We start from the raw sequence: 24,839 nt of genomic DNA on the forward strand, positions 1-24,839 counted from the left end.
ACAGTAATAAACTAAGCAAAATGCTGTGAAATGCAGAGGATGAACACGGATAAAGCATATTTGTATGCTGGGGACAGGGGGAAAGTTTTCAGTGCAGAAACTTCTAAAGAAAGTTTACCCTCACAGATCACGTAGGACTACTAAAAAACGCCCAGGCATCTACAAAATGCTTAGAAACATCTTAACAGAAAAACACTACTGCTTAGCATTCTCTTCCTCAATTACAGCTAGACAAAGTGTGCTGCTTTATTTCCTAGCCAACTGTTTAGGTATGGAAACAAAAATGTATTTTGGCGAAGAAGTGTTTATAAAAGAAAACCACATTCTGTAGTTAAAACACCAAGCTGACCTTTTTAAAAAAAAAAAAAAAAAAAAGTAGGGGAAAAAATGCAGTTTTTTAAGCCAAGTTATAAACTGAAAAAACAACGTTTTATAATCACAAGTTTTGCATTCCCAGAAATGCCTAGTTGCATACTTGCAAAGTGTTTTCAAATGATAAAACATTATTAAAAAAACCCAACCCAAAACAAACAAACAAAACTTGAAGAGCTAAAATAAGTTGCATAAAGTTCAAAAAACAGTTCTAAAACTATGTACAAAGAACAAGACATACACTTCTGTCTTCAAAAAAAAAAAAAGAAAAAAAAAGGCCTTTCCGTGCATATTTTTGGTTACCACAGCATAAAAACAAGCTTCATGAAGAAGCTCAGTATGAGCTATCCCAGTTGCACTTTTCCAACTAAATTAGCTTCTTTAGTAGAAAGGACTACGTTGCCCTACAGGGCTTTGCCCTTCTCATGCAAAAAAACCCCAATGCCTAAAAGGAACATATCATAGAATCATAGAATGGTTTGGGTTGGAAAGGACCTTAAGATCATCTAGTTCCAACCCCCCTGCCATGGGCAGGGATGCCTCACCCTAGACCATGTCACCCAAGGCTCTGTCCAACCTGGCCTTGAACACCCAGGGATGGAGCATTTACCACTTCTTTGGGCAACCTGTTCCAGTGCCTCACCACCCTCACAGTAAAGAGCTTCTTCCTTACATCTAACCTGAACTTCTCTTGTTTAAGTTTAAACCTGTCACCCCTCGTCCTATTGCTACAGTCCCTGATGAACAGAGAGTCATGTCTGGGACTTTTTTGGAAAAAATCTGTAGACTTCAGTATTTAACGAAAAAAAGGTATGAGCATCTCATGAAAAATGAGATTTCCATTTGCAAATAACCATGTCAAACACCGTTTGTACAAACTGACACTTATCTAGAAATATATTCAACAAAACAGCTTCTCTGTTATCATTTATTTCGTTATCAATTAGTTGTAGGATTTGTCTTTTTTTAAAGCACTGAATTTAGAAAGGTAAGGCTAGAAAACTCAGAAGAAAAATTCATTGAAGAGGTGAAAGTTATTTACAGCTTGGTATATGCACACTTGATTCTAGCAACTATCTGTAAGCCTGGGAAGGCCAAGTTCTTTCTCAGTTGTGAAAAATTCTTAAACCAGCTTATTATTGCAGACCATTTTAAGTTATTGAACTGAATTTCGCAATATAGCAAAGCTTAAGATACTCCCCCACAGCTTACATTCTTGTTTTAACACCACATCACCCTGTCAACCACAAAAGTTTCTCTAAAATTAAAAAAGGGGAACTTTGAGTTTCATGGTTGAGTTTCATGAGAACAGCAAGATCTTCCCTGATAAGTTTCTGCACATCTTCCTTCTAGTTGCTCCGAGTGTAACAGCTTTGAGGGGTCAGCCCTATCTCCAGATTGATCATGTAAGAATTTCCACTTCTTTATACTGCATTTGTAGTGTGCCAATTATAAAGATAAAATTATTAGACAAAAAAAATTGGTTTAGAGCAGTGGAATTTCCCCAGGAATGCATCATGTCATATCTGAAGTACTGCATTGAAGCAAGCAAAGCAGTTCCAACTCCTTGTTGCCTGCAAAGGAACTGCTTAACCATCACACACTTTATAGCCCAGTTTTATGAGATAAAAAATGATTTCAAGTTGTTTTGATATCCCAAGTTATAAACCACAGAAATTCAACTACTTCAAAAGAAGCCAAGCCATCCACATACTGGGGACAAAACTACTTAGCCCACTAAACAGAACCTGCCTACTTTGTGAGTCAGTCTTAAATACCAAAGGACCTAAAAGATAAGGGTGTGGGAGGAAGAAATGGGACTTGGGAAGTTTAAGTAGAGAAGAACAAAAGAACCATTTACTAAGTAACCTGAAGAGGAAGAAGAAAATTGCAAGTGAAAAGAAAAAGCACATTAAATCTTTTAGGGAAGCTACAAAGGTGGATTTTACATCACTTAAACCATTGTTAATACTTAAAACATTAAAAGACTAAACACAGACATTGTTAGACCAGGAAAAGTCAAAAGTATGTTTGGAAAACATACTACTCTGCTTCTGTTTCTTTACATTTTGGCACTTATCTTGTTGTGCCTGATTTTGCATTTATAGTAAGTTTTAAAGACTCCATTTTGGAATCCACACAAAATCAATACTTTCGTTTGCTTTAGACATCATCTCACAGGTTGCATAGTCTGAAAATCCAGCAGTTTGACCATACTGGAGCACTAGAGGATGGTGCATATAAACTGCTTCTGCAGAGCCCAGAATTTAAAACTAGAGTTGACAGAGGGGTAAGAAAAGAGGAAAGTTATGGGCTGCAAGGCACGTTTTTATAAAAGCATACTAGATAAAGCACATGCTAGAGAAAGGCAAACAAGTAAAACCCCAAGAGAACAATGAAGGCTGAATAGCTTACAAAATGACATGCAGAGGAGCATCTCTGCTGACAAAACGACTTGTAGGTACAAAAGATTGCCAGGTAGCACAGCAAGGCACAAGAACTGTGAGACTGACCAATGCCACTTCTATTCAAGGAGCTTGGAAACACAACCATGGCATTATGCTTGCATGGCTTTGCACCCAATTCACTGAGTATTTTCAAAGTATGAATTATCCCAGTGATCTCAAAAACACATTGACTGAAACAGTATCATAAATATCAAAGGCTTTTTTTTCCTTTGGTTTTATTTCCTATTTTACTATTGCAAACATGAGCAAGGCTGCAAAACCACTCTGAAACAGCAGGTTGTTCGAAACTTAGACTTAACTGCTTGAGGCTGAAAAGGGGAGAGAAAAGATCTTTGTTTTCTGGACTTCAAAAAAATCAACCTAACAACCAACTCAAAATCCCCATTCTTTCCTTGCAGTATAACCCTATATCATCTCTTCTTTAGGTTATGTACCTGGAATGTGATTTGTGACTAGACAGGGGAAAGGGAAGGAAAGGATCATAATTCCAGATCTACATGCCTATGAAAGCAGGCTAAATCTGACATGAAAAAAGGCTGGCAACTTACATCTCAGCGTATCTTTTCCTGGTCCCTAGAGAACCTGTTGAATACTGCAAAGAAGGGGGTGAGGAAGAAGAGAGGCATACTTCATTCCCCATCTACTACCATAAAAGTTTGCCAGAAAAGGTTTGTCACTGGACAAATAATTCTCTTGCAGCAGAAACTCCTCTTACTGAAATAAACAGAATTAATCTCACCTTCCCAGCTCTTTCGATTCAAGCATATAAAAATTGTGGAAATTGTCTGTCTTGATCTGTGTGTGCAGAGACGTGGCTAACAAGCCAGAAAGGCTTTTATTCTCCAACTTTCTCCTCGACATGGTCAGGAACAGGTCTCCCGCTTCTACCAGTCACCTGTTAAAGCAAAACAATTCAAAGACTTTTGGGTGTTCCATAATTTCAGCACAAAAAAGTATACAGATATTAGAGTTTAGGTCTAAGCTAAATAGACTAAAATAGCTTTAAGTTTGTTTAGTAGTGACCTGAAAACACCACATTTAACCTCTGTAAAAATAAAACCTGAAAGGAATACAAATGAAGACATGCTAAGAAAATTAAATGATTTTTTTTTTTTAATGTAACAATTTTAACATTTGAGATGAGTTGGTTTTACCCCCCCCAGACCATACCCATAACATATTAGGAATAAGCTTCAGTTCTAGTAAAAATGCTAGTAACTACTTCACTATTAATGAAAAGTACTTATTTTTTTTAAGCTTCCTGAAAATAAGTTTTAACTCTTCCTTGGATTCTGGGTAACTTCCAGCAATTCCTTTAAGTTTACACTTTTAACTGGTATCCCTAGGGGACTTAACCAAAACTCCTTCCTGTTTGTTCTCTGTAACAGCAGGAATAGCAGGAATAGCTAACCAAAGAGGGGGGAAAAAAAGAGGTTGGTTTTTTTTCCAGTGGGAAGATTCACATTCTTATTAAACTCACTCAGAGCTTATCCAAGTTTCATTTTAACACTAGATTATTTGTCAGAAAGCAGCATGAATGGACAACATCCTCTTTGCAAATTCAGATCATTTAGAACCAAATGATGTCGTAATCTTGATTAAATTAACTTAATAAACCAGTAGAACAGCACGTTATGGAGATACACCCACCCACACTATTTCTACTACTGTTAAAAATAAAAAAAGTAAAAATACTGGGTTTTGGCATTCACATTTATAGGCCTAGGGCATTTCTGCAGGCAAAATGCAAAAGCAAGGCAGAGAAAGGTTACTGAAGGATAACAGAAGTCTTAATTAATGGTTTATTTTAAGTTACATGGTAAGTTTACCTTTACTAGTGAAGGAAAAGAAAAAAATCACAAAGTTACAGACCAGACACAGTTAAGACGCTTACAGAAATACAGTTTCAGTCTTCAAATGACAGAAGCGTAGCATCAGAAATTTCTGGGGGAGCACTCGAACTAGTTACGATTCAAACGTAATCCAGCACCCATCAAACATTGTTCAAATTACCAGTTCTTGGAACATGGACATTCATATTGGAACTATTTGGGATTTAAATCATGATTCATGCTTTAGCAGGAGACAAAAAAAAAAGCCAACCCACAAAAACCCCACAGAGTTTAAGAATATCTTCGAAGTAGCATGAGAAGCACGAAACAGTTCCTTAAAAAATATGCATTTCATTTTACTCAGTTATATGGCAGCTTATCATTTAAGAGACTGATTCAGGTGTCTGAAGTTTTACATGACTCTCCTTAGAGCTGTACTCACTGAACAGTTTAACTGTTAAAGTTAACTTGTTACTGCAGTACTTCAGCACAAAAAGATTTATTTATATTAGGCACTGACCTAATCGATTAAGAGCTTACTATTGTCAAATGTATTATGTAATCTCTTGCTTTAAATCATTATTCTAAAGAGTAACTACTAATGAGAACGTCTGTCTTAAGTTGAATTAACTGTTCCTCTGGTAAGGCACACCATCTCCTCTTTTTAGCTTGATATCACCAATAATAGAGGAAAAACATATACTCAGGCAGAAAACCACAAACAGGCACGTAATCTATCGAAGAGAACTAGATCCAATTTCAAATCCAATCAGCTATGAAAAATGACACAAGCTCTAATACACTGATTACTTCCAAAACTGAAAGTGACACCTGTGCTGTTGCACGCTGCACCAGAAGCCTCGCGTAACAAACATTAGAAGCACGGATCTCACAGAAGTTTGCAAGCTTCCCATTAAAGAGGAAACCTCCCATCAAACTATCTTTAACTAGGCAAAAAGTCACTCCATTTAAGTACTTCAAAAGAAGTCAAGTCCTTGCTCCGGACTAGGAACACGTTCAGCACAGAAGGACCTCGAACGAGCAGCACCAGGGCACGACGCGCTGCTGCAGGGCCCGCACCTCCCCGGGTGTGACGGGTGGCAGGCACCCGGCGCCAGCACCCCGCCGCGGCCGGCGAGCCCTGCGCGGCCACCCGCGAGAGCAGGGCTGAAGGATACGCAGCACTCCTTTCGCCTCCGCCCTGCCCTGCTCTGCCACCGCACAGAGAGCTCCGCGGGGACTGCTCGCGCCCGAGTGCGCTGAAGCCGGGACTGGCCGCCGGCGTCAGGGCGGGACGCGGCCCGGGGTGCCCCACAGACAACCCCGCTAGCGCTGTGCGGGGCGAGGAGACAGCGGGTGGGAGAAACAGCACGACGCTCCCGCTGCCCACCGAGCGCCCCACCGGACCCGCCCTCCCTCACCCGCGGCGGCCGAGGCCGGGATCCGCAGCGCCGGCTCGGGCACACTCACCCCTCCTCACAGGGCTCCCAGGAGCCCCTCACACAGGCCAGCGACCGCCGCACCGACCGCCCCGCGCCCCGCCAACCGCCGCAGCCACACGGCCGCCGTTTGAAAAGCGCAGCCCGGCAGATGTGGCTGCCCCGGCCGCGCCCGCCCACCTCGGCCGCGGAGAGCCAATCCGCGCTCGCCGGGGCGAGCCGTCTGCACGGCGATTGGTGGAGCGCCCACCGACCGCGGAGCGCCCCCGCCCCGGCTGCCCTCGCCCCTCGAAGGCAGCCGGGGCGGGGCGGGCGAGGCGCGGGGCCGCTGGCGGCGGCGGGCGGGAGCGGCAGGTGCTGCCGCCGCCGCCTACCCAGCGCCTTGGTGCGAGCTGAGGGGGCAGCGCCGGCGCGGCCCAGACGCGGTCCTGCGCTTCCTCCTCCTCCTCTCGCGGTGCTGGGAGCCGCGGCCTTGCGTGACCTCGCTGAGGCAGACGGGCTGCCTCCCACCCCGCTCCCCAGGGTGCAGGGGCCGGCCGGGCGGTTGCCTGGGAGCCGGTGGGGGGACCGTCGGCTGACGGCGCCTCCGGGGCAGAGCCATTTTGTTTCGCCACCTCAGAGAGCGCAGGGTGCAGAGAGCCGCCGGGTTGGGCGGGATGCGCCGATAGTACCTGCTAGTCGCAGCGCTGCAGTGGGGGTTATCGGTGTGCGCTGCAGCCAGGAGAGCAAAGGGGAGAGGCACTGGGGCAGCGCAAGGTGCATGGGGCGCGATGGTGGTGAGGTGAGCTGCACCGCGCCAGCCCCGCGCAGCGCGGGGAGATGTGCGAAGTCTGCAGCGTTTCCTTTCGCTTCTGGTCTAGCGCAGCTGGGGATCTGACAAAGAAACCCACAACCGCAATGACAAAACCTGTGTGCGCTTACCAGCAGTGACTGCATGCGGATGGGCTTTTAGGGTATGTTCATGATGCAGCCCGCGCTCAGTCGACTGTATTACTGTCTGGGTCCAGTTAAAACTGGTATACCAGTACTCACATTTGCACATGCGTGTTCAAAGGAGAACAGAACCTGCTTCTTGGTGCTTTTATACAAGTACAGAGCCTGGTTTTGACAATTTCTTTTCCATGCACGTAAGTGGCAATGGTGTGATCAGAGCCTCTTGCTTTAGGGAGCCCAAGAGAAAAAATAAGAAAGTTAAAAGACTAGCTTGTGGTTGCAAAGACCCTTTTTGAGGATATAAAATAGCCTAAAGCATGATTTAGAAATAAGAAAATTAGAAAGAGTTCTAAAATAGCTGCAATTTGTTTGTCAAATTGCTTTCCCCCATGAAGCAATCCAACCAGCTGCCCCAGAAATTTGCAAACATCCGTTTTATTTGCCATAAAGGCAGTAATAGTAACGTAGCATAAGAGTTTAAGAGCTACAGATTTAATTTCAGCAGTGCATCATTAGAGTTACTGGGTTACTTTTGTTTATGCCATGGCACTGCTGGTGAAATGGGTAATTGCAGTGTGCACGGCAAGTACAGTACCTAAGTCATGCTGTCGCAGCAGTGCTTACAGTAAGATTAGTTGTATAACTGAAGGTGACACACACAGTTTGAGAAAACTGAAAGTAGTCTGGAAACTTTGGAATATGTTACACCATGCTCCTGGCACAACAAAACTCACCTACTAAGAACCAGAGCTGATTTTCAAGTGTAACTCCTGCTTGCTTGACCTTCTATCTAGATTTCTAGCATTCTGAGCTGTGGCTATTTTTAACAAAAAATGTCCAAAATCTTCACTTTCTCCCAGAGAGTTCCACCATCTCTGCAGAGTTCCAGCTGGTACCCTTCTTCATTATAACATGATTTCAAATACATCTAAATACAACGTGTAGAAAAGATTGGTTTTGTTTAAAGGTGTTCTTTGTGCAGTGTGAAAAGCAAGCAGCATTCCAAACATACCGAATGATCCACAGGAGCGAAATTAAATGACGACTACAATTAAGATGTTCTAGGTTATTATAGCACATGGTGCCAAGAAGTAAATGACAGTGCTTATGTCTGTCTCCTTAGCTGCTTGTGTGTGTTCACCAATTCAAGGCCAGGATTTGCTCTACTTTCCCTTTAAGTTCTGAAAACCAAATAAATACTAAAAATGCTTCATGACATGGATGTTATTGTAGTTGTGGTTATGTTTATGTAATGCCATAGAAACATGTATGGCACTTAGAGAAGGGTATAATTGACAGGACTCCACCCTGAGGACTTTGGAATTTTACTTAGATACACCACCACGGAGAATGACAAACAAAGGGTGGAGAAGGGGGAATGGTAGGCTGAAGGTCACCACAGTAAAGGATCACGAACTATGCTTATTATTAATGCATACATCTGGCCATTAATTGCTATGTTTTTAATTATCCCACAGGTGTTAGCGTCATAATTCCCATTATTAATAACTTCTCTTGCTTTCCTCAATTACAAAGGTGTTTTTTAACAGTCTTTAGAGGCTCTCATGAACAGAACTATTTCTTCTTGATCATTATCCATTTGGCAAAGCTGTGGTGTACAGCTCACGTTGATTAGAGCCACAGGTGTTTTAGGAAGCTAACGTTGTGGAAAAAGCTCAGTTCCCTCCAGAACTGCTGATTTCACGCAAACCTGTCACAAGGTTGATGTACTGTGGACTGAATAGACGGCAACCTACCCTTCTCAGCAGGTAACTATGGCACTCGAGTGGGGGACAAGTGCACAACATTAAGAGCCTTATAGATGGAAGCTGAAAATGTCTGAGCTGCCTTCTCCAACTCACTTGTGTTAACTTCTTTGGCAAGACATTGGCTAGCCAAGACCCAGATATATAGCACCAAAAAAAGGCCTCAAAAAACATGAGGCAAAAGAGTAACTCCACCAATATGTTAAGCCTCTTTGTGACACAGCCATTCCCCAGGGCTGTACATGCTTAAGTAATGCAACACCACACTCAAAACAAGGCCTTACCTGAGCATCTTCAGAGTCCTGCAGGTCAAAAGCCACGGGCAAAGATCCACATCTTCTACATGTTGCCTCTGCTACTGCCGCCTTCAAGAAGCAAGAACAAATCTGCCTGCAAAGTGGCTGACCGTCATGGTGCAAAGTACCCACAACTATTTGCTTGGTGGAAGAGCATGGAGCTGGCACATCAGAACACCACAGAGAGTAGTAGGCTAGCTGAAAAATGTGCTGATTCAGTGCATCTCAGATCACAGCATAAAGCTGTCCATCTTAGGGAGGTTACTCCAGTACTCCCTGAATGTTGTTTCTCTCACTCGGAGAGAGGTAAAAAAGCAACACCCCTCTGCCCCCCAAAATCACTACCCTATAGAGATCACCCCATACCCCAAACATCTATAAGAGCACTGTTAGCTGAAGCAACCTCCCTCATACCAAATGCCACCCTAAACCATGACATACTCAAAGCACACAACGACATTTTGCCACAAGCCCCTCAAAATTGGCATGCCGCCTCCTGCCATATCTGCAATAGTCAGTTCTGGACATGACCTAGTCATTGAATACAGATACCCCCCTCATCCAAAAAGAATTATCAGGTTTTATTTAATACACATTGTTTAAAAAAACCCTGACATTTTTCTTTGCCCATGCCAAAATCTCTGCAGAAATCCCACCACCTTTGTACAGGGAAATGAAAGCAAAAAGCAGTAGTCAATGCAGCGGGCAAAGTCTCTGTATTTCACCCAGTCACTGCTTACCACAACTGCCTCAGTGTCACCTGGCACGAGATGCATACAGACTTGGAAAAAATGAGCAATTGCTCAATACATGGCATCAGTTATCAGTGATCTGGATGAAAATGTCTTAGGAGTCTAACATCAAGAATGGTGGCAGAGAGCAGAGCCTGAAAGGGCTCAAGTCTCAAAGCCTCTTCTCTTCGCACAGCATCTCCCCTTCAATGATTTAGATTAGCTTGCATCAATTTCTGCTAGCAGCAAGGTAACACAAAATTACTTTCTAGAAAAAGTTTGAAAGTAAGAGAAATACCACTTCAATATTAGATTCTACAAAGAGTTTATGTAACACACAGGAGAAGTGACAACTGGCCATTTAACCGTTGCAGAGCAAAGGTCTCCTTGGACTGCGTCTCGGTGGGGAGAACCCTTGCCCAGGTGCTGAATGAAGACCAGTATCTCTTCATGGAACTAGCATTATCTGTTAGAAAAGATGAAGGAAATCTTTGGTGTGGGCCACTGACTTGCATTAAAGACAGAAAAATGCATTCTTCTCTGAAGATGTTTCCCTGTGAAAATAGTGTTCCTTTGTGTTACAGCTGCTGCTGCAAAGCATGCCATTGCCAGTTCTGATGCTCCATTCAAAAGCAGAGACTCTTAAGTGATGCCTGGGCCTCTCCAACATGGTGACTGTAGTATCTGGTGCTTTGTTCATTTAATTTGTCATAGTTTTTGTTTCATATGCAGTTCTCGTTCAAATTATGTTGTATATGGCTGCAGAATCCTTACTTTCTCCGCTTCCAAAATTAGGATTTGTAACGTATGGAGCCAGACTCCATGGGCCACCAGAAGTCACTTAGAAAAGTTGATGTAAGAAAAGAGTATCTTGTGGTTTCTCTAAAGGTTTTAAAATACTGCAAAGGATATAGAGTGAGCTACAGATAAGAGATACTAATTTAAAGAGCGGTGTTACGGTATATTCAGAGGCTTAATAAAAGAGTTGATTTCCAAAGTGGATTTTTGTAAGAAGATTTATTTTAATTAAGTGATTTCATGATGAAACATGGTCTTAAACAAAATAGAGGTCAGTATGAAAATAAAATTATACACAGAAAAATCTTTTTCCCAAATTTTCTGAGTAACAGCAAATACAACAGTCCTGTATTCAACTGAGGAGATAATTATGTAAATCTATGAGCAGTCCAACATTATAGTACATTCCTTGAAGCCAGGCACAACGAAACACATTGTGCGCCCCTGAAACACACCACATTTTGTATCTACTCTCTCTGCCTCAGAGGAAAAAAGAAGTGAAATGTAATGCAGTGTAAATGGAGAAAAGGACATACCCCACCTTAATGCTTGAAGCACATATTCCCCATTTAGTGTTCTGTGAAAGACATATACCAAATTCAGATGAAACTTAAATTGGCTTGTAGAAAGATAGAAAAACTTGGTATTTGTATTTGATATACAGTCTTGTGAACACTTAACTGAAAAATATGGAAAGGATTAAAAAATACACCACGTGTTCTACTTAAAGCTTAGAAAGAAATACGCACGCTGTATTCTCAGTGCTTGAAATTCTTTAAAAACAAAGAACTTGTTACAAAATTATATCAAGTAATTGTCAAAAATGAGGGAGATGCACCTATATACCTGTTAGATTCTGGATGCCTGCATCCCCACTACAAAAACTTGTAAAACTATATGAGCTTTCAAACATGCTGAATAACCCAAACTGTATCCTAGCACGGGCAAGAATATCGACTGACGTGGGGGCAACAGTATTCCACACCACATCCCTCTTTAAAATTTTCTCCTTCCATACTGTATCAGCCCTTCGAAGTATTCAGTCACTTACACAAAAATCAGCCTTGCTGAGCAGGATTCATAGATGCCCCCAAGGCTATGTCATTCCAAGGAAAAACAATACAAAGAAAAAGCATCTTCCTTAGATGATTTATGTACTTATTATCTAATTCTTCTTCCTCCCTGCAATGCTGATAAGTAACAGCAGTCTCCTGAGTGTTGCAGACTCATTGCAGAAAATGGCCTGCTCCATTATGGTCCAATGTACCAGTTGTCTTCTCGTTCAGGACAAAGTTTATCTAAAGCTTTTACTGCCTCAGTTACCATGTTGAAGAAGAAAACTTGCAAGGAATTCTTCTTTAGGATCTTATACTGACTTATCCAATAGTCTTGACTTTCAGGTAAAGAACCAGGTCAGCTTTTAGGTAGAGAAACAGATCCTGAAATCTTCCTACCCTCTTACACAGTATTTTTTCTGACAATGTCATCAGAGTGTGAAGGGAGTCAAGACTCACATCAGTTTGGCCAAAGCTGACTAGGTCATTGAGAATACTGAAATTACCTTAAATAAGCTTTAGAAATGTCCTGTCAATCCCTCTCTTGGTGGAAATTCATGGTTCTTCCACTACCATAACACAAAGCCCAACCAAAAAAACCCCAAACCAAAACACCCCTCCCTCCCCTTACATTTTCACACATCTAAATGTTAGGAATTTGGCCCATCACATTTAAAATGCAAGTCAGCTTTGGTAGTGATGATTTAACTTCTTATCGTATGCTATTTCTCTTGCCAAATGCAGCTAGTAATAAACACAATTATTTGTTCAAACAATAATAGTAAAGAGGACTTCCAGACACCACCCTTATTTTATTTATAAGCCTTCATTTCCTAACAGTAGTCAAAATAAATAAAAAAACAACCAAATAAACACACACACCCCCCAACACACCCAAACCCAATAGAACAAGAAAAAACAACAAGTTTTCTGATTGTGTACTTTGGATTTTCAAAACCTAATAATTAGGGAAAATGTCTTGCAGTTGCAGTAGCACTAATGTATTTCAGGATGCATAGTCATTTTTCCTGGGTACATTATCATAGCCCAATTTTCAAGCAAAAAGTATCCCCTTTTGTATACCCAGTGGTCAGCACAGCTCACTGTCCCGCTCCCTCTTTGCAAAGTGTAGTCCTTTTTCTGTCTGTACTCTTTTAGTCTTGTCTTCACTCTAGCACTATTCCATGGTTGCATTTTGTATGCTTTATCTGCTGTGTGGAGCTGTCGTTATCTTATCATTACAGCACCTACAATTACATTCCTTCCTTAGCATTATTTATGAGGCTTTAGAGATTTATTTGCATACAGTAATCTTTATAAAATTACTCAGGTCCAATGTCTGACGGAAGTCAGCATGGCAATCAGATGTGATGTCTCAGCAAAATCTTCTTCTGTTGACCCAATTTACACTTCCAGATGACTATTTCTAAGTATAAAAATTGTAATTCTCATTTTAAATGAGAGATGCCAAATAGCCAGTGGAGTATGTCATGACATGCTTGTGTTGCATGTAGCAGGCAATGCAGGATGAATGAGCTTTCGGAAGAAACCAGCTCAGGGTCTGTATTGACAAAGCCTCCATCTGTGGAAGGCACAGTCCTCACTAAGGTAATAAATCACCTGCTGACGTGATTTCTGGATCAGCACTCACCTGCCTCACTGCAGGAGCTTCTCACCCTTCCAGCCAACAGCCTGAAGCAGCCCCTGGGAGCTCAGAAATTCTGGCACAGAAATCACTGCAAGAAAAATCCCCTGCCTCGCTATGAATTGTGCAAAACCAAACTCAAAGGACATTTTACCCTTGGCTACCTAATCAAAGGTATCCAAGAAACTTGTGACTACTTTTCTCAAACTACTCACAATCTAGATGTAACAGTGATCCTATAGACTTTCTGGACCGAAGGGAGCTCTTTTGTTGCAAAAGAGACCAGTTTAATTCTTGATGAAAAAAATAAACCCACATCTTACTCTCATACTACAGCTACAGTCAGGATAGGTGGTCAGCTGTTGTCTCTGGGTGATTTTAGGATTATGTGCAATTAAACAGGAGAGGACAGGCAGCCTTTGGAAGGTAGCCCAGAATAAGGGAGACCAGAGTCTTGTGGAGTTTTGTAGGTCTGTGCATTGAAAAGCTGACATTGATGTCAGCACAAAACTATGTTAAATTAGTGGAACAATATACCTCCTGAGTGCTTAGAAAAAGCCCACTAAGTAGACAAGGCTTTTGCTAGTGGGGCCTGACCGAGAAGTCTCCGAAAGTTCTGAAAAAGAAACAACTGAAAACCAAAATAGAAGTTTCATTATTCAGAAGTTTAAGGTAGGGAGGATTGAAAGAAGCATCGCTTGGCTCCCTTTCCCATTCACCATAACTAAGAGAGCTGTCAGAATACATCTGTACTTAAATTTTTGTTATCACCATTCTGGCATGTAATCTGACTGCATTTGGGACATAAAAGAAACAAGGTCAAAATTCCAATTATCAATTTAGAAGGGGGCTGATCAATTGTTAGTAATTATTTCACATAGTCCTCAGGAGATATTTTAGCTGCACTCTGAATACATACAGACACTACAATGGATTGTAACCATTCCAGAGGAGTCCTTAGCTGTCATCCTTTTACCTACAGTCAGGAGGAGCCTTTCTAAGCAGTGACCAGAAGGTCATTATTACTGATATTCAGTAGAACTGTCAAATTAATCACAAATTTACCTTAAATCACCTATGGCATAACACGACTCTGAGCAAAGCCTATGAAGTAGAGCCCTAAATGAAATTTCAACCTGAACAATACCTTTCTTAACAGTAAATTATCTTAGAAAATACTAGAAATATTTGAATAAAAAACTCTTAACAATGAGCACTCTAAACAGTGGTAGTCTGGTACTGAAACTAGTCAGTCTGAAACGGAATAGAAGAACTCTGAAGCTTGTGGTCTATTTAAAGAGATGCAAAACATAAGCCAATACACACTGTGCAAACTCTTGTGTTTTTATGGTCAGCTTTATAGTTTTGCATACTGCTAAAAAAATGCATTGTAAAAAGGCTTTTAGCCTCACTGGCTTTACAATAAAGTTCTTCTTTTCCCTGACGATTCACCTAATGTACGTTTGTTTTTCCAGCAAACAAGCAATTTCAAAATCAACCTCCTAACTCTTTTTTATTGTAAAATACTTAGGCCAAAGGTTAGCCTAGTCCAACAGCAGCCACTGTGGTTGTGCTAATAAAATTATAAAGGATTTTTTACTTGCAATTGGTAAGCCAGTCAACCCAGAACATTTCTGCTGTTCTGTCTGGGACCACAGAATTGAGTTGAAATGCAAACTATTTAAGAAGCCAGGTTTGAGTTATTATGGTGAAATTTTATTGGGAGTTCAGTTTGCTTGCCCAGGGAGGAACGGATGAGAAGAGGAAACAGCAGTGATGCTTGAGTTTCAATACTGTAAGGTTAACGTTAAAGCTAAGTCTGTAATCTTAATGACTAGAGACCAAATTTTGCTCAATACCCATTAGCGCTAAGAGGAATAAAGTACCCCTCCACATAAAAACAATGGCAAGAAAAACGCAACTACTAGTATCATTTAATACAAATCAGTTTCATTCGCTGAAAAGGAATTAACTTGCTTTATGCCATGGGAAATGAACTTATACTGGCTATTCAAACACAGCTGCCCTTTTGTGAATAGGAATTCCCTCAGTCCAGAGACAGTGTGCTTTCAAGTATCTCCACAAACCTCTGCAGCTACCACTGCAGAAATTCAGTAAACATCTGCAATGAATACTGCTGAGATTACATTTAGCAACCGGATGGTACCATACGAATGCTTCAGAGGGAAGCTTTTTTTTCTTTAACTACTTTTAAAGGGATTAAAAATACATAAGAAACCACAAAACTCTTTTCTTTCCTATAATTTTAAACTGAGCAAACTATCAGTCCGGTGCTCTGCCAGTTTAACTCATGCCAGAAACTTTGTCTGATGTCCTGCCAGCACGCTGCTGCCTAGATTTTCAGTTTCCCCAAGGATGACATATATTCACCATACCCTGTATGACCCGAGGATAACCGTTTCAGTGCGGAGTTTATGTGGTGCCCAGCAGGCCTGTGTACACACATGGCTTTCACCCTAGATGCTCTCTAAGCCATAGTAACACCTTTTTATGACAAGTTCACTACAGGGGTAATGAAAATTGTGTTTAAAAGCAAAAAAAGGCAATTATTTGATGAATACTAAGGAAAAACAGCAGGCGGGAGGTGGGAGAAAAGTTCTGCTTCTGGCGAGCAGGATTGTGTGTTAAATGGGCTTTTATTTTGGATTGAAAGGCGGCTTTCCTGCATTACCCTGCGAGGAGCTGCTGATGGTGTCACGGAGAGCAGATGGCCATCTCCTGCCTGCTGTGGGCAAAACCACTGCAACCCTAACTGCTGCTGGCCTGCAGATTTTGAATGGGTAACTGCCAGCTACGGAAAGTCCTGCACTGCATAATTTCATTGATTACAAGCTTTTCCAGTGTGTTTAGGAGTGCTATGGTTAAATTGACAGCTAGCATACCTTTGCTTGGCTGGGATGCTGGGACCTGCGAAGAGGTGGGCCTGGCCCTGGAGTGCCAGAGACAGAGGCCACTTGAAGTTGCCATGGGTTGCAAGGACGTGCTAGCTGCTTTTTGGCTAGCAGTGCATGTCTCTGCTTCCCAGCGGAGCAGGAAAGATGGGCACCACATCTGAACTCTTGCGGGGACCCCCCCCAGCCAGACTCTGTCTGATGGAGATGCTGCAGGCTAAGTTGGTATGAGCTGTCATCACACTGTAGCTGAAGGGAATCTTTTGCCTACTCCAGGTTGGCTGGCTTTGGTTCCTCCCAAAATGCAAAGCTCCTTAGCACCATCCAGAAAAGCTCTGAGGAGATGCACAGCTTCAGAAAAGCTTCTCAGCCTTTCTCTATTTAGAGCCTCATGCACACTACAGCACATCATAAACAGAAGCACTCTGGTTGCCTGTTGTGATCATCTGCAGGACAAGAAAGTTGGTTTTCACTTGGGACACATTTAACGGGAATGGTTTCCCACACTGAGGGGAGAATATTCTAAGTAGTAGCCAGGAGACATGGGTGTCTGAGGAGGCTCAGGCTTCCTTTCCTATACTCCCTTCCTGGTAATCTCTTCAGAGCAGCAGCATTGCTTATATCATCACAGAGAGCCAACCAAGTGCTTGAGGCACCAGAGGCAGCTGTATCTGGGCAGTTAACTCATCACTTTGAAATTGCATTTTGCTGGAGTCCCACAGGTGATGTTGGCAGCGAAGGAGGAAGCAGCAGTTCCTCCCCAGTCTCTCTTGGTCTTAATGCTACAAGGGTTCTGGATTTTATTTATCTTTACATATATCTTTTTTAACTGATGGCTGCCCCACTGGTGACCCTGTCACATCTTTACGGAATTCCGGATCATTATGGATGATTTCCATTATTTTTACATGCATAAATACAGAACAAATGTGTGCAGTAGATATATTTAAATAAAAATTGTCAAGATGCATTTATTGTTTTAGTTTTGTACAAAAGCATAACTTAAAAGGCAGACTAGTATAAACTTACTTTGTGCCAAATATTTAAACTTTTCATTCCAAAGAGTTTCTGGTTCAAAACTTGTAGATACAGTTTCCACCTGGGAAATCTCCTTTTTAGACCACAGTAACACAGTCTTGTAAAATCAGAATTCTGCAGTCCTTCAACCAATCAAAAGCTGCATTCTGCTTCGAGTGCCCGAGTTTTAGCTACTCAGTGGATGGATCATATGAAACATGAGCCATGCTGGAGTGACCTGATGAAAAGTCAGTTTGCCTACTGCTCATTGGTGTTCTGAAAAAAGATGTGCATTAGGATCTGTGACATGCAATCTTAGCAAAGACTGATAAATATATGTGTAAAAAATAAGGTGACATGTTTGGATTTTGCTTTGATACTTCATACAAGCCAAAAGTAGCATAAGAAAACCTGTTACTGAAGCGAGTCCCAGATGTCATGCAGAAGCTCAATTATTCCTGAAAAAAAAAAAAAGAATGCTTTCACTCTGATTTTGCAAATGGGTTTTCCTTTGCACAGGTAACATCTTCTCAGTAAGCCTGAAGGGTTTTCTCAGTCTTTGCTGCCACCACCACAGCTGCACCTGCCTTCTGATTTGGAGGGTGCAGTGCCAGTCTTTGCTGACGACATCTCCATAGACATTCAGCTCGGCTGGAAAACAACTCCTGCAAGAACAAGCAGGATACGTCCCTGAGATGCCCTTTCAAGAGTCTCCAAAGTGAGAACATTGCTTCACAAGCTACTTTCCCCACAGAACAAGGCTTGCTGTGCTTCAGTGCTACCAAGAGGGCTAGTGCAAAGCTAGATTCATGTTCTTGTCGTCCAGTATCCAAGTGCAACTTCCTGGGATTTTAAAAGGTGGTGGATGCATTGCATGACAGCAGCTGTACAAGAAACAGCGTGCAGCTGCACAAGTGTTCCACAAGACCATCTGGAGGAAAGTACCGAAAATAGATGCAAGCAAGCCTCGTGTATTTCAGCAAAATTAAGCATAAAGAAACTGGTGTCCATGCAGTGTTTGATATGCCATAAAAACTCTTTCAAATAACATTTGATAAGAAAACTATTTATCAGTGAAAATGCAAGCTTAGACACTATGAACAGTTTACATCTTGTAGGTGTTCACTAATATGGGACAGTGGCATTATGACCAGCGGCTCACCTTAAAGTAGGTTACTCATGGTTTCCAAATGAGCTAGTGTTTTATGGTGCTGTACAAATAAAAAGTGGGGAGCATATGAAAGATCTGTATTAAACTCCACTGCATTAAGTTATCCAATGCATGAAAAATGACCCAGATGCATTTAAAATAAATGCATATTACAATATCACATATAGTATTATAAAATTATTACTTATGTGCACAGTCCTGATATCTATAGACATGGCACCGTGAAGAAAGCCTGGTTCCTAAGTGGTTTTATAGATACTTGATAGTGATGCAGTTTGCTATCAGTCAGATCATAATGTCCCTTCAACTTTGGTTCATTCAGTGCAAAATATTTTTGGGAGTTTTTTACTCTTATAAAAATAAAAGGCATTTTTTCCCCTTGAGAGTGCTTAAAGAATAAACACTAGCGGAATGCCTGTTCAAGCATGGAAAGTGACCAAAACAGAAACTGTGTTTTAGTTTGCTTGTTTCCTGTTTACACTCTAAGAAACATAATATAATGAACCTATAAAAATAAACAGAAGTCACTGTGTTAGGGTTTTGTTTTTCCTGATATGCTGTGATAAATTGCTAGTTTCTTCTTAAAATAGTTTCCATGCAGTATAAAGCATAAAATCAGTCTTAATGGTTATCAAGTTCATTGTAACAGCTCATCTTTTGTCATACACACCACTGGCAAACACGTTTCCACAAACCTCCTTAATGCAAGCCATTATTGTTACATCCTTTGTTGCTGACTTTCCTTCCAATTCACTTCTGCCCCAGGAAGGTGAGCATTATGGTGCACACCATGCAGGCACTCGTAGTCTTCGGTAAAGCAAGAACAGGATATGCTATTATAACATATGGCATAAAGTAATGTACCTTCAGGAATTAAAAAAAAAAAAAATAAGGAAAAAAAAGGGGGTTTTGATAATTTACTGTGTAGGTAAGGGGCTGAATGATTTCACATTTTGACTTGAATTTTATATTCAACAACTTTGATGAAATCCAGTTTTCGGGTACATGTCAGTTTTGCCGTAGCCAGGTTGATCACAACGTGGGATTATGTTTCTTGTTTGCTCAAAACATAAAGTTAAGAAGTTTGGCTGTCCTGAAAAACCACAGATTGCAAGACTTGGTTTTCCCTGCACATCAGGCACACTCTAATTTCACTGTAGAGAATTCTGCCACTACCACAATGCTTTTTAATTGCTCTTTCATGGAACCTCATTATTTGAATTGCACCATGAAACAATTTTTCTCTAGGAAATCCAAGACAAACGTTCATTCATTCGTTGAGAAGACAGATCCACAAAAGTCCAATGAGCTGGGCACTGTGGTTTGTGTGTCACTCAAGTCCAAAAGTACTTGTCTCTTCAACTGCTGTCAACAGTTTTTCATATAACATAGAGAATGATGGATAAGGGGGAAGGTCCAGACGATTAAAACAAGTGTGAGCCCTGAGGGGGGGAAAAAAGAGAAGGTGAAGAAGTACATTATTAAGAAGTTCAAAAGAGAACACACAGACTGGTATGTGCTTGCATAGAGATGGGCAGATAGTATTCTTTCAGAATACTTTGTTCTGTCAAATGATGTTTTCCAATTGAACACATAGCGAGGTTTAATCTACTTTCTTCTAATTATAATAAACCAGCAAGAAGCATTTATGAAGGTCTTTAGAAGCACACTGACAGCCCAAAAGGCATGGGATAAATTTTATCCATTAAATGTGAATGAGAAAAGAATGATGCAGCATGGTACAATTCAAATAGTCTCTTCTGAAATCTTGGCTTTAAATGTATCTTCTGAGAAGGGTTTTTTTGGTATTGATGATACTTGAAGACTGTATTTGTAACCAAAAGCAAGATATTTCAGTACACTGAATATGCATAAGATACTAGATTTGATGAAAATACTCTAGATACACAGGAAACAATCCCACAGTAGTAAAGGACAGACAAATGAGATGTTCTTCCTTCTACATTTCCTTGGCATATAAATCTTGTTCTGCCTGTGCTGATTTACACTATGCACATACACGGCCCTGCAAGCCAATGACCTTTAGAATAATACCTTTTGTAATTACATGAAACTATGCACGTACCTCTAGCACACCACCCTGCTTTCTTAAGAGGACAACCACATGGTTTAAATCTCAGTTTCCAAATTCCACGTACCTCAGTTTTTTGACACACTTTGATCTGACTCAAAACCTCTTCTAGGGAATGAAAAGGGAGATAATAAAGGTTTCTCCTCATAGCAGAATAATGGATATCACTGCCTGACCTCAGGGCAGGCTAAGGGTAATACTTTCTAAAACACTACTGTGGATGATCCTTCTCTAGTGAAATAGATAGCATAACTTTTAATGTGATGGACTCTTGAGAAAGAAATGATGCGAAGAGAAGCTGGAGCAAAGACCCACTTTAGATGACTTTAGAGGATGAAAACCTTCTTGTATTTTGGCAGGTCTCAGTTTATTCTTTTGCAATATAACACATCACAGAGTTATATGAATACAATTCAGGTGAAAAATTTTCCCTGCAGTGACCTGCCCTTCATCGGTATGATCCGTATTAAATGTAAATGTGTAACATAATGCCAATGCAAGGACTGAACAAGCTCCCTCCTTGCAGCAAATTAACTCCTCATTTAATCTAACCACTCCCAGAAACCTGAGTGTCTACAACAGACCTGTACTGAGCTTTCTCTGAGCCAGAAAGTGCTGCCTTCCATGGGAAAAATTCACTAATTGCTGTTTTAGTGGCTTTCAGCTCCTAACTACAGGGATGGAACATGAAGTGAAGTGGGTTAATCTCATTTGTTAAAAACCCAAGAGTCTATTACAAACCCTCATAGAAGCTTAAATACTCAGTTACAGCCTTAGAGTCTCATAAAAATATCAGGCTGAAAAAATATATACTCAGTACAGAAAGCCACACTATTATTATAAACACAGTCCAAACATCACTTAAATCACTTAAAAATCACTGCAATCACTTAAAAAAAAGCATTGAATTTCACAGCCTCCCCAAAATACAGTACTCTTAGAAGTATACTGCTAGTACGTACTGTATAGCAGAGGGGGCATTTCCCCACCCTGTATTCCAGGAGCCTGGTATTCCAGCCATCCCTCTAAGGCTCCTGAAGGAAAGCTTCCTTTGTACTCCTGGTTTGCCTTTCCAAAAACCTTACAAAGTAGTATCTGTGAATTTTTGAAGCAAGAGACTGATTTAGACCCAGCAGCAAATGTGCAACTGGAACTCAGTGATCCCTTGAGTTCAGTGGAGAATGTGGGAGAGTCTTAGGCAATTAACAGTCTAACCACATGCTTCTGCTGCATGGAGCTGAAAGCCACTCATTAGAACTATGGATCATGCTGTGTGGGCTGCAAAACCACAAATTATAAAAGACATGGTATATAATTAGCAAGGGATTAATTAGAAACTGGTTTAATAGTAAGCTGACACGTTGTTTACATTTACTAAGAGAATTGAGTTTTATCTTAATTTTGAGGGCGAGTTTGAAAATGTAATCACCTACTTTGGAAAACCAAGCCATTAAAAAAGACAAAAACTTAAAATCTTTGTCTTCTGAGGCAATGAATGCTTTCCTCACCCTAGCAAGCAACTTCATAAGTCTTCAAAAAAAAAAAAGATTTTTTAGCTCTGGACAGTATTTTCCCTTTCCAACATTTCAAACCACATAGGCACTAACTGTTCGTCTTCCTGGACTCACATCGTATGACAATACGAAAAACCATCTTGGTTCCTGAAGTCTAGATTCCCAGTTAATCTTCCCTTCATTCTGACTGCAGTAGTAAATTGAGTGACTTAGGGTTAAAATCCAGCAGACATAAATACTACCTGCATGTGAATCATCACATGCATGTATATAATGTACAGCTATGAACCTGGAACCGATTTTCTCAGCATGTAAGTGAATGTAAGAATCCCCCTACTGATTTAGTGTAATCTACAACATAGCATGAGATAAGGAAGTAGAAGCGTCATCAGGGATAGCAATAGTTAAGCTAAACCTGTAATCACCAGTCTTTTCAGGGCCTTTTACATGCTGCTGACTTATTAGTGTAAAAGCTAGGCATATACAAGCTAGGCTAATACAAGCTAGGCAATCTGACATGCGCCTCACAGAAATGTCGCTATTTTGATTCAGCAGAACTGATTACACAGCAGTCAGAACAGTGGGAACTAGGTGAACATCTAGTGAATACTTCTGTGTTTATATTCACAGCTGCTTAGACCATAAGCACATACCTAAGTAACTATATGAGTTGCCTTATATGTCTAAAAATCAGGAAGAAGAGATGGGGATGGGTATTTATACGTTTTCAGCAGTGCAGTAGTTCTTTTATAAACAGAGGAAGAAACAAAGTCCACTGCCTTGTGGAGTCCTAACTTTGGCCACCCTCACACCAAGCAATATCAAATTTCACAAGCTCTCCCACTAAAAGGGCAATTTGCAAAGTATAGCACTGCTATGAGCGAGTGCAGGTGCCTTAACACAAATAGTTTAGTTATCTGACAATCAGTAAGTCACGGAGTCCTGGGGCAGCATTCTCAGCACATCCAGCAATGTGTTTACACATGCAGGGCTTGTGTGGAAACCTCTTTAAGGTTTGCTACTCGGGGTCGTTGTTAATGATGTCTTACCTTCAAGCCAGCACTACTCAGTGTTTGCACAGCAAGTCTTTGAAGCTGGCGAGAAGCAGGCTGAAGCTACACTGCACACAGGAACTATATACATAAAAATGCAAATACCACTTTCTGCTCAGGGCTTAGCCCATTTAAGCATGAACACGGAAGATCATTTATGTTTTATGAGATCAAAGTTCCCCATGTATGAATGCCAGGAATTCTCAGCTCATGACAACTGTAGATGTTTGTTATACAGAGTTGCTCGCTTTTGTGTTGTTGGTTTAATTCGCACATTTTTATGTTAAAAACTATCCACAGAAACAAAAGTCTGATGTTTCCTAACCAAGGGAATCATAAATGAAATTTCAAGGGCACAATACATTCTCCTATATTTGAAGGGTTGGCTTTTCCTCTGTATTTGCTGAACACCTTATGGTAGCAAAGTTTCTCCCGTGTCTCACTACATGAAGCAGTTTTACTCTGCAGTTTGTTACAGCCAGGGCTCTGCTAACCTTTTCATGGGAAATTCTGAGCATCCTATTCTGGCATGTCCTGATCTTTTCCATGCTACAAGATGTGCTTGTTAGCACCATGAATTCCAGTATTAGAGAATATACAGAAAAAGCTCCCACAATCTCTTTTCTTATTTAAACTCACAAGAAAATCTTGTATTTTGAAGTTAGAAATAATAATATTTAAAAAATATCAAAGCTTTTTCTTTTTAAACAAAATCAAAGCTATTTTATAGCTAAATGATAAAGTAGACTTACCAGGCTACAAGGTATTACTAGGCACCCAAAATGTATTGAGTATTTGATTTGAAATAGCAATTTCCAGAATTTGCTTATCTTTAGTCCTCAGTTGCCTGGCTCTCATTTGTACTGTACACTGGAAAGATGGCTTTGTTTAAAGGTCACCTGCTGTGCCTGTGGATTTCACAGTGCCCCTTCTGAGTCTTTCACTTTCTCATTGTGGTTCGAACGGCAGCCTGATGCCTCTGCTTCTGACTTTATGCTGGAGGAACAAGCTAAGGGTTGTTGGTCAGAGAAACTCAGTGTGCTCTGACAGACGCCTTGTGCCTAAAAAGAGACTCTGAATGCAAGTTATTCCTGAGGAATCTTGCTTACTAGGAATGGGCTAGGATTAGGGTTGAGTTTCCTCCATGGATCAGACCATCACAAAGCTACTATCACAAGCTATAGGAGGAGCATATTAAAGCTATATTGTGCCTTTACCATCTTCACGTATATCAATTGACCCTACTTGTTCTCACTGAAATCTTCACCTTCTCTTGTACCTGTGCTGAATCCTAAGCCAAATGACCCCCCTCCTCAAAATACAACCCTTCTTCAGTTCATAACTTGCCTCTTCCATATTTGTTAACACTCTTGACATCAGACAGAGCATAAAACTTAAATCACTGAACTATACTGTAGAGACTGGCTAATGCAAAAAGTCTGATACTAGCTTTTGCTATTTAATTTTATTAAAAATTTTGTTATTTAATTTTAATTCAGATTAATTTTTGCTCCTAAGTGATGATCTGCATGTTCAGTAAGTAAATACTTGCACACTTAATCAATATAGCAAAATCCAATTCAGAAGTAGTTAACATTCTGAAACAATTTTCCACAACAAAAGCATTACGGTATGATGTCAGCCACAGTTACACTGCCTTGTCCATCTTATGACAATAAAATTAAGTTCAAAGAAAAATGGATGCATCAAGACACTGGAACAATGGGGAAGGAAACTGGCATGTAA

The 24,839-nt window shown here is 40.9% G+C and overlaps 1 protein-coding gene across 1 annotated transcript in view; it reads right to left on the bottom strand.

The window, feature by feature from the left end:
- HECW2 (HECT, C2 and WW domain containing E3 ubiquitin protein ligase 2) overlaps positions 1–24,839 on the bottom strand; it is a 207,321-nt gene that overhangs the window by 11,928 nt on the left and 170,554 nt on the right. Inside the window, 1 exon segment of the mRNA XM_030486106.1 lies at positions 3,580–3,735. Within this exon segment, the coding sequence (XP_030341966.1) occupies positions 3,580–3,735 (156 nt within the window).

This window comes from Strigops habroptila, chromosome 5 (genome assembly GCF_004027225.2).
Source record: "Strigops habroptila isolate Jane chromosome 5, bStrHab1.2.pri, whole genome shotgun sequence".
Taxonomy (NCBI): domain Eukaryota; kingdom Metazoa; phylum Chordata; class Aves; order Psittaciformes; family Psittacidae; genus Strigops; species Strigops habroptila.